Raw genomic sequence first — 10,940 nt, forward strand, 5'->3', positions numbered from 1 at the left:
CAAGTGCGCCAGAGCTTATATTATATTTTTACATATTTTTACTGTATTCTAATTTTTGCGTCATAACTTTTGCACTGTCCACTTCCTGCTGTGACAAAACAAATTTCCCACGTGTGGGACTAATAAAGGTTATCTTATCTTATCTTATCTTACATGCTGTGTAGCCATTTTTGGGAGCATTTCAAGTTGTATACATCAATACAACCATTACAGCCCAAATTTTAATAATATGTCTGCATTAAGTGCATAGTAATTACATAAATTGCATAACAGTGCAATAAACTACCAAAAAACAATATGAACAATTATATTGTACAATTATATATATATATATATATATGTATATATATTAATAATAACCTAATAATATTAACATAATTATTATTATTACATAATTAGTTATTGTTATACATGTCTCATTAACAATATTAATAATAATTGGAACAATGGATGTACAGATACCAGTTTTTAATGCAAACAGATGTAAATTATTCAGATTTGCTTTATGGCGTAAGATGATTTACTGATAGCTAAAATTAAAACTGTTAAAAAAACAAAGTGTTATATGTCTTATTGTTCCAAGACTGATTTTAATAATTTTAGAACTTGACAAGGACTGTGTTTTACATTAGTATAAACTAATATCTTAAACATTAGAATTAAAGGAACATCTTTGTTCCTCGTTCTTCAAATTACTGTATCTTGAGTATTCTTAGATTATGTATCTGTAATTATTTTCTCTTGACTTTGATACCATGGTTATAAGTACTAAAAAAGAGTGAGATCTATATCATAGGCATTGTCAAAGTCTGTTTTCTTTATAAAAGCCATGATGGTGTCTGCATTCCTGGCTGGCTGTTAATTCCTGTTAAATTTTATTGAGTTAACCTCACAGATTTAAATTTCAAGGACCGTAACTACTTTTAAAATATGTTGTATGTTAATAAAAAGCTCAAATAAGAACTAAATACATCTTTTGAATGCATCATATTTTCTAAAAGTGCATTTATAATTCAAAGAAATGTGTAATAAATCAAGCCGAGCTGAGTAAAATTTATTTATACACTGAAAAAAATGTTTTTTTGGCCCTGTAATTATTATTTCAATTAGCTATATACATTTTACAAAAAATTACAAATTCAGTGCTATTACTTTAAAATAGCAGTTTTTCTTGTAGTGCATTACTTGAGGATTGTTTGTAATTATGTGTCCTCAGTTTTGTATGTAAATTGAATCATTCGATCCAAGTAATATTCACTAAACCAATTCATTGGCTTAATTAGTTGATATTTCCAAGTAAAATGTAATGGAGTGACATCAGTGAATATGGCCACCTTCTCTGCATTCGGAGCATGACGTCAAAGCCCCTCCCCACATTTGAGCGGTCTTTCTTCAGACATACCATGGTCCACATTTCGACGGTTGGCAGACTTGACGGAAACGGGAAGAAGTAGAACCATGAATGTAAGTTTTAAGCGGAACAAACTTTGTACGTTCCTGTTGGCTCACCTACTTAAGTCAGTTTCTCCGCACTGAAAGAAGCTGCGCTAGCAAATAGTGTATTTTCCTGCTAGACTTGCTGACTAACTTTCCTGGCAGGAGGTATGTCCAGAATTTCCCACAGCACTTTACAGCTTAGATGGCCACCTAAACAACACACGCCTGCTGCCTTAACTAACGTCTTTGTGAATAAAACGACCACGGTCCAGTTTAAAATAATTGCTGCACAGCTGCCATGAGGTGTATTTTGAAAAATAACAAAACAAAAAACGATATACGCACTCGATTTCACTCAAGTCTTCATATTGACCTGTTTTAAATTTGCCACCGAACTAACATATGTAAAAAAAATAATAATAATATCAGTGTGCATCCTTGAGTTAGTAGAAATTAGTTGAAAAGCATATAGATAACCTTTTTTCTTTTTTTTTCTTTTTTCTTTTTTTTTTACAGAACATAGGACCTTCTGACTGCTAATTTGAACTCCACAAGGTAAGATCAAATTAGTAACGATTAGGTTTAACTTGTCACATAATTTGTCTGTTTAAGGTGCCACAACATGAGATGGATGTGTAAGATATGTAGCTTTGAGTCAGAGAAGAGGTTGGGATTGTTAAAACACTACAGACTAAAGCATGGAAATGGTGGTCGCAGCCAGTCAGTCCCTTGTCTTCACACTGATTGCCCTTGCTCGTTTAAAACATTTAATGCCCTTAAGACCCATTTGTCTCGACACCATGTGAAGATGGTCACACAAAGTGGACCTCTTTCATTTACTTGTCTACTTTGCTGCTCTGTTTTTTTTAATTCAGAGAAGCAGTATTTTGAGCATCTTAACAACCACTTAAGGAAGTTTGAAGTAGTTGCATGTGTCTTCAAAGACTGCAACTTCAGTACAAATATTTATTCCACCTTTGCTACACATAGACACAGAAAACACCAGTCACACACCCTTGAGGATTTTAAAACTGAAGTATTAAAAAGCAAACCTAATGAACCCATGTTTGCTCAGGATGAGACCTATGTGGAAGAGAGCTTAGAGCTTTGGGATGGGGAACCACAGGAGTTGTCTCAAGATATAAAAGAGAAATTTGGCCATCTATTTTTAAAGTTAGAAAGCATGTTCAATGTCCCAAACAAATGCATTGATGAAATAGTAGATGAGCTTCAGTTTATATCCACCTCTGCATCTGGTCCACTTTTAAGAGATGTGGTGGTGTCCACCTTGAAAAGCCATAACTGTGATCTGGATCCAGCCATTATCTCAGATTTAGTGAAAAATCTTTGTGAGACACACCCTATAAGTACTGCCTTGGGGACAGGTGGCCCTTTCACAACTTATTACAAGAGAAGAGAATTTATGAAGAAGCATTTTTCAGTTGTTGAACCAGAAGAACACATACTTGATAAAAAAAAGGGCAAAACCTTCCAGTATGTCCCAATATTGCCCTCCTTGGTGCAGGTCCTAAGTAAGTCTTTTCAAGAAAACACATTTGAAGGTGAAAAAAAAACTGAAAATGACTTTAAGTACCAGACATTTCGTGATGGATCTCACTATCAAAACAACAAGTTTTTCTCTGTAGAGGAGAACAGAGTGAGTCTCATCCTGTACATTGATGACTTTGAGGTATGTAATCCTCTTGGGACATCTCGAAAAAAGCACAAAGTCACAGCTGTCTATTGGGTGTTGGGAAACATTCCGGTGCAATTACGTTCCACATTGACATCAATCTACCTTGCAATTCTGTGTAAGGCTGAAGACACCAAGCAGTTTGGATTCCAGCGAGTTTTAGAGCCACTGTTAACAGATATCCAAAGCTTGGAGAAAGATGGTCTTTTTGTTCCAGCGTTAGGGAAAGCCATTAAAGGGACTGTGGTCAGTGTGGTGGCAGATAATTTGGGGGCGCACTCTGTGGCAGGATTTGTCGAAAGCTTTGCAGGGTCATACATCTGCCGGTTTTGTGTTGGGGAGCAATCCAAGTTTCAGTCCAATGAAGTGAGATCTGGGTCTTTTCATCAAAGAACCAAAGATCAACATACACTGCATGTACAGACAGCTGTGTCTAGTCCAGATCACCCTCATTGTTATGGTGTAAAAAAACAGTGTGCATTGTCAGAAAAACTTGAGCATTTTCATGTTACATCTGGTTACCCTCCAGATGTTTTACATGATCTGCTGGAGGGTATTGTTCCAGTGGAACTGGCTTTGGCATTTGATAACTTGATCAAGAAAAAATATTTTTCTCTCATGGAACTGAATGATGCCATTTCCAATTTCCCATACAAGTGGAGTGATAAAACAAATCGCCCTCATCTCATTCCTGCTAACTTTTCGACTCGAAAATCAGTAGGGGGCAACGCACATGAAAATTGGTGCTTATTACGTCTTTTGCCTCTGATTATAGGTTTAAAAGTACCCCAACAAGAGCCTGTATGGCAGATGCTGATGACACTGAAAGACATTGTGGACCTTGTCATGTCTCGAGCCCATACTGAAGAAAGCATTTGCTATCTTGACAGCATCATTTCAGAACACCGAAGCAGATTCCTTGATGTTTTCCCCCAACATAAGCTCATTCCCAAGCACCATTTCCTTGAGCACTATCCTCAGCTCATTCGGGAATTTGGCCCCCTAGCTGCCCTCTGGACAATGAGATTCGAGGCCAAACACAGCTTTTTCAAGAAGGTGGTAAGACACACTGGTTGTTTCAGGAATATTTTGCTGTCTCTTGCAAATAAGCACCAGCTCATGGTTGCATATCATCAATCACATTCTGTCAAACCATCACTTGCGGTCACAAAAACAACAGAGGTCTCTTTAGATGTGCTTAAGGATGATCTAAAAGACCTGGTGAAATGCAGATTCCCTGCTGTTACAGCTGTGCATGTTGCCAATAATGTGTGCAGTTTAGGCACCAACTATGCAGTGGGAATGTTGTTGTGTTGTGGTTCCACTGCAGGACTGCCTGACTTTTCTGAAGTGTTACAGATAATGGTGATTTGTAACAAACTGACTTTTTTCGTGAGACAACAAAATACATGGTACAATGAACACCTGAGGAGTTATGAGCTGGAGAACACAGGGAGTGTGCAGTTACTTGAGCAAAGAGAGCTTAAAGATTTTTATCCTTTGGCTTCATACACCCTTGCAGGAAGACGCCTGACAACTTTAAAGCACCACATTTGCCTATCTTTTTGAAATGTGAGGAGAGAAGCTTGTGAATAAATGTCTGTATTTCTCTTCTGTTGTTGCAGCTTCTTCCTGTTGATATGGCACCCTCAGCGAAACTGCGGATAATTTTTGGGGAGGATGATGTCCACAAACTACTTTTACCTGCAGGCATCCCAAGCACACTTCAGGACCTCAATGATGTTCTTCGAGAGACATTTGATATTACAGGACCATTCACTGTTATGTACCAGGACATGGATTTCGATGGTCAGTTCTTCACTTTGACCTCGATTGAGGAAGTACAAGATAAAGCTAACCTCAAAGTAGTAAAAACTGAACCAGTAATCTTAAGTCTCACTACTGTGGACATGTCAGAAGTCGAATCTCCAGTTCCACTATCTACAGAAGCAAGCTCCTCCTCATCTGTATGCGACACAATCCTGTTGTCCTCCCCAGATGAGAGTGGACCATCCTACAGGTCTAAGCCATGGCCATTTAAGTTTGAAATACCAGACTTCTCTTATGATATAGACCTTGCACTGGAAGCAGGAAAGCAAGCTTATGAAAATGATGGCACACTTTTGAACAACCCAAGCGTAACTAGTAGCATTCTTGAGAAGCTTGCAGAGACTATATTTGGCTTCACAGCATATCCAACTGGTGTCCAGATTTTAGCTGTTGCTGAAGCCTTGGTAGCAAAATACCCATGCCTCAAAGAGCCAGGTTCTTTTAATGGCCTATATGGTTGGCAACAGAGGATAAAGTATAAAATGGGCAACTACAGGGCAAAGTTAAGAGGTCGCCAATTAGCCATTCCAGAGCTCGAGGTGAACACACTGAAGAGACGATGCTCCAGTGAAGAGGGTTCACTTAAAGGCTTTAAAAGGGCCAAAAAAGCTGAAGTCAACTATCTGCCACCACTGCCATTCGGTGAGACTGAGGAAACCTTAGAGATGGATAGACTAGATTTGCTGAAGGAAATGAAGAAGAAGAACAATGAGAGGGCAATTAATGAGAAAATGGAGAAGTCTTTCGCTATGAGAAGAAAAGAGGTTGTCAAGGATTGCCCCGCAATCCAAGACCTCTTAGAGAGGTGGCCTTCTCTGTTCTGTGAAAATCAGGTAAATCCAGTTCTTGTTCATGCAGCAACTAAGTGTATGTGAGATCTCATGAGTCATCTTTGACATGATTTTGTGTTTTATCTCTCATTTCAGATCAAAGAGGAGTTTAAGCGAATAACCACAATTCATCTGGAGCGAACGTTTTTGTCCAGATTGGACAGGTACACCACCAAACTCCTGGAGATATTTCGAAGGAAGGGCGGGACTGCAGGGACCAAAATAAAACCAATGTTGGACTCACTCAATAATTTTAAATTATTTTAATTACATAATCTAATGGAAAAGATGAGGTCATACACACTGAGAATGTATCACTCTTATTTAAAGGACAAGTTGACAAGTTTGTTATTTTAAACTTAAAGCTTTGTTTTCAGATTGTTTATGATGAAATCGAACGATTTTGATTGAAATTTGGACACATGCTGCTGGCCGGAGCTTTTTTGGTTTCTGTGGTAGCACACCCCCACCTCCACAATGGCTTCATACAAAGACGTGAAACTCACCGAGTGGTCAGGGGTGTTCACTGATATGTTCACACACAAATCGTTGCAAAAATGCTTTCCAACAGGTGTTTTACCATTTGTTGTAAAACTGGACCTATTTTTTCAAACGCCTTACACCTGTACATTCTTCCGCCGAGAGCTTGAATAATAGAATGGAATAGCGGCGGACTAATACCGTACATCACAGCACATCTAATACAAGTCAATGGAGTTGGACAAAAACTACAATAAAAACCAGTTGGAAAGTATCTTTTGCAGCAATTTTTGTGTGAACATATCAGTGAACACTTCTGATCACTCGGTGAGTTTCACGTCTTTGTAAACGACAGTTTTATGCATTTTAGGAAGGATTGTTCCAGTGCACCTATGAAGCCATTGTGGAGGTGGGGATGTGCTACCACAGAAACCAAAAAAGCTCGGGCCAGCAGCATGTGTCCAAATTTCAATCAAAATCGTTCGATTTCATCATAAACTGAAAACAGGGCTTTAAGTGTAAAATACTGAACTTGTCCTTTATTCTGATCAGTGTCTGTGTTGGCTGAAACTGTTCTCCTGATCCTGACACTGTGGCCACAATTAACAATTTATGCACATGATTGTCTCTACAAGTGTATACAAACCTGTCATCTCTCCCTTAATATGCGCTCAAAAGCAGAGAAATTTACAGAATTTTCAAAGTGACCCTCTGAGTGCAGCGAGATCCCTTCCTGCTGCCCATAGACTCCAATACAATTATTTCCCAAAATATTACTCTTGTGTGTGGGAATTCCTGTCCTTGACTGGTTAATATTGTGATAGGAGGTACTGATATGTTGCAAAAAATTCATTTGCATGTCCAGTGATGAGGCAGAAAACTTTCCTCACTGGGCAGAGACAGTTTCTGGACCCACAGATTATGACATGCACTGGACTCTTGTCTTAACACACATCGTTGAGAAATTCATGTTAAGTTGTACACTTCACAACGTTAGAATGTAGCTGCAGGCTTACATTCTCCATGGGTAACTTTCTGTTTACATCTGTATGTGCTGTTATGTATGTATGTTACATATGTTATGTTGTGTATTTTCTGCAATAAATTTTCTTTTTGGGTTTAATAGCATCATGTCGATGGCAGAAGGGACATTATCATTCGTTGCTTAGTTGAGTATCTTGGAGAGAGTGGAGAGGAGCTGATCAAAGACCATCAGGTATCTGATGATCATAATGACTGTATTAAAATTGTCTAACCTTATAATCTGGTCTTCACTTGTGATGATATATTGAAGGTCAAAGATTCTCTACCTCTTTTTTATTTTTACATTTTTTTTTCTCTTAACCTTTTCTTTTACTTGGAATCTATTCTAGTTATTTCTAATTGTGGTTTGTTTGTTTTCACAGGAGGACGTCAGCCAAGAAGCATTGAAAGAGGACTGCAGTAATCACATGATGAAGATCATCGTAATCCATCCCAATGTGGCACAGGAAAACCAAGATCCTGTGAACGTGTCGGTCATCATTGAGGGGACAGAAATTCTGGAGGACTGCGGAAGTGTGACAAACGCTTGCCTCCTGCTCATGGGTGTCATCTATGCTGTCAACTTAAGTTACCCACTGAAACTGAAATATACGTTTGAGGTATTTCAGAAGCTGTTTCTTGAGCTTGACATCCTTAAAATGTCACCAAAGGTCCAGTCTCTCCACAAGAAACTTTTAGTGTGAGTGTTCCAGTGTTATTTGTGCTTTTGTCCAGCACAATTAATTTGTTTGCATTTTGTCTGTTTTCTGACAGTAATTTCAAATGTTGCTCAGTTTTATACAAGTTCTTTCTGTCCTGAACGTTCTGAGAATGTCTGCAAAGGTAGTGATTGCAACTGTTAATGGACAGAGTTGATGTATGTGTTCTGAAAGTTGATTAGAAGAAAGGGGACAGTGCACACTGAGTTTTTGAATAGCATGTTGTTGTTTTTTTGTATATGTGTATATGCTCTGTTTTGAAATTTGCGATCAAGAAGTTCTATGGCCATGTTTTTTGTGGTTATAATGTTATGTAGATATTTTAAATATATCTATGCCATTTCAACTGTGAAATAAAAGTGTCTCTTAAGCTGCAAATATTTGTTTTAGAAAATATTGATTTATTATTTAATAGAATAATAAGAATATTTATTCAATTCGATTAATATTAACTAGTACATTCATAATAAATATTACTTAATAATTACATAGAATATAACAAAGAAAAGATGAGTAAGAAACACAAAGAAATATCAGCAATGTTCACTTGGGTTTTGTAATTGGATGCAATGGTATTCTGAGTAAAAGTTACAACCTGTAGATGAGTATTGCCAGTGCAATTTACTTGTGTATTTCACATAAAAAATAGATGGTTCTAGTAAGTAAATATTACTTAGAAATAGCCCGAGTAAAGATTACAAGCACTTTCTGTGTGGAAAAAGTTGCCTAGCTTTTTTTAAGTAAATGTCACTCCAATTTTTTTTCAGTGTAGAGCACTTTGAAAACAGCAACCAATGAAATACAAGAAAAAAGAAATAAATACAAAACGGTAGCCCATTTGTGTTGTTAGTGGGGTTTTTTAGAGTCAGAACTGAGCATTCTTTAATGTTGTCTGTACCAGAACTTATCAAATCATGTCATCTGACATACTTAAATTACTCTTGAAAAAGGTTTTAAATTGGTAAAAGAAAAATTATATTTTTCTTTGCCAAATCTTAAGGGAATGATTGAATGGGTGAAACACATGCTGATTGGCAAGGTGAACAACTGGACTCTGAATAATTCAGTTACTTGAGTTTATTTACAGGGACACTACCTGCTATATACAGCATTGAGCAGGCTCTGAATCCAAGGAAAGGGGAATACATTCAAACTCCACTTCTTGATAGCCAGTCACTCACATGCCCCCATTTGCACCCCACACCAAAATACACTCATGAATCACTCTAATACAATATATCCAGAGGAAACAGGGAAAGATCCAGGAAGGTTTGGACAAAGGTTAAAACTCCACAGAAACACGACAACTAAAACACAATTAACTTGAGAGAGCCGGGGCTGCACTGACTAGAATAGTAGAACGATCCAGCAATGAGTACCATAGAGCCTCCACCTTAAGTAGTAGCTGGAGACACACAGAAGATGTGCAGCAGGTGAGTAAACTGGGCACAGGTGCATTGGCCAAAGGCCAAAACCCACAAATGAGTAAGGCAGAGAGGAGAGAGAGGAGAAACAAACACACACACACCAGAAAACAGCAAGAAGCACGGATTGGAAACCGGAGAGGACCATTACAGAGATATGTAACAAAATAAGTCCTGACTTATTTAGAATCCAAAGATTCTAAAGAATGAATTTTATGAATGAATGAATGAATTTTTTATGAATTCATTTCGTTTCAGGAAATGAATTCATAAAAAGGGAAGAATCAATCAATTCATTTTATTCACACAGCACACATACATGACAGATATGTACTGGACACAGTGCCATCATGATATTACATATCTTTGTTGCAACAGTTTACTTGATGCATTTACCTGGATGAAGAAACTGTATACAGAGGATACAAAACTCAAACAGAAACAATTACAAATATGTCCCATCCTTTCATTACAATTAGACATATTTATGTTGTTAGTTGCTACTTTACAAAGACAGCCCTGAAATGCAGAATTTAAATATAATGGCCATTTAGTCTATGTATCATCTTTTAAGGAGTTGGACAATTAAAAAAAAAACTATATGAAAACTATCATATCACTACACAAATACACAATATATTAAAGAAAAGACAAAATATCCTACAAATTCTACAGAGACTGCTAAGAAAGCCTTAAAATCACCTTAACAACAGCTACTACAACTAACCCCAATGAAGTGCAAGAAAACATAAATACTTTTTTTAAAGAGCCAATTTGTGTTGTAAATGATTTTTAGACTCCAACTAAACATTGTTTAACTTTGTCCATACCAAAACTTATCAAATCATTACATTTAACATGATTAACATTGTATTCATAAATGTGTTAAATTTAAACAAAAACAAAAACTTGTGTCATTTTGAATTACCCTATTAGATGTCGACTTTACCCAGACACCACTTAAACACACTATTGAAATCTGATTGGAATTCAACCAATTTATCATCTATTAAAGACCTAAGAATTAAGTAATACAAGGACAAATTCTACAGAGACCACTACGAAATCTTTTCAAACACCCTAATAACAAATTACAACACCTGTTAAAATTCTGGGAAAGACTTTACAACCCAAACATTTCAACATGAACCTCTATTACAAATCAATATTGTAAAAAAAAGAAGAATATCTTATATATTTTGACTACTGCAGTATTGAATGTAGCTGGATGGTGACAGAAATATAATTAGGCCTGTTGTCTGGATCGTCCCAGACTACAGATTCATATTTTCCTTCAAGCAACATGAGAGTTTCCCTATCTTGTGCAGATACAGCAGAGGTAACACCAAACTGCTGGGAAGATTAAACCAGTATGTACTAAGTTGCACTGCACACTTCACAGTGCTGCTTAGCACAGGTGAGTTGTTCATAGCTATATAACCAAAGACCCCCAGAAACCACAACCAAACAACACAGGTTATAGTCACGATGTTGTAGAAAGCTC

At 37.0% G+C, this 10,940-nt stretch overlaps 1 protein-coding gene and 1 long non-coding RNA gene across 2 annotated transcripts; both read left to right on the forward strand.

Annotated features, from left to right (window-relative positions):
• The first annotated feature begins 1,157 nt into the window (after positions 1–1,157).
• On the forward strand, positions 1,158–6,057 carry LOC146713479 (uncharacterized). Its single transcript, XM_085438232.1, has 4 exons — positions 1,158–1,464; positions 1,954–1,992; positions 4,756–5,793; positions 5,887–6,057. Exons 3-4 carry the CDS (start codon positions 4,771–4,773, stop codon positions 6,055–6,057), a joined length of 1,194 nt encoding a protein of 397 aa, XP_085294358.1. The 5' UTR covers positions 1,158–1,464; positions 1,954–1,992; positions 4,756–4,770.
• A 685-nt stretch (positions 6,058–6,742) lies between these two features.
• On the forward strand, positions 6,743–8,390 carry LOC146713480 (uncharacterized). The gene is made up of 2 exons (XR_014917924.1): positions 6,743–7,486; positions 7,677–8,390. It is a non-coding gene; the product is annotated as an uncharacterized LOC146713480 (long non-coding RNA).
• Positions 8,391–10,940: the final 2,550 nt, after the last annotated feature.

The sequence above is a fragment of the Copadichromis virginalis genome, linkage group LG3 (genome assembly GCF_057382275.1).
Source record: "Copadichromis virginalis isolate Kocher_CV1m ecotype Utaka linkage group LG3, C_Virginalis_male_GT1.1, whole genome shotgun sequence".
NCBI classification, from domain to species: domain Eukaryota; kingdom Metazoa; phylum Chordata; class Actinopteri; order Cichliformes; family Cichlidae; genus Copadichromis; species Copadichromis virginalis.

Bases quoted from the DNA above. Each gene is read 5' to 3' on its own strand.
- LOC146713479 (XM_085438232.1), top strand. From the start codon at position 4,771: ATGGCACCCTCAGCGAAACTGCGGATAATTTTTGGGGAGGATGATGTC. The intron at 5,794-5,886 runs GTAAATCCAGTT...CTCTCATTTCAG, and splicing joins CTCTGTTCTGTGAAAATCAG to ATCAAAGAGGAGTTTAAGCG.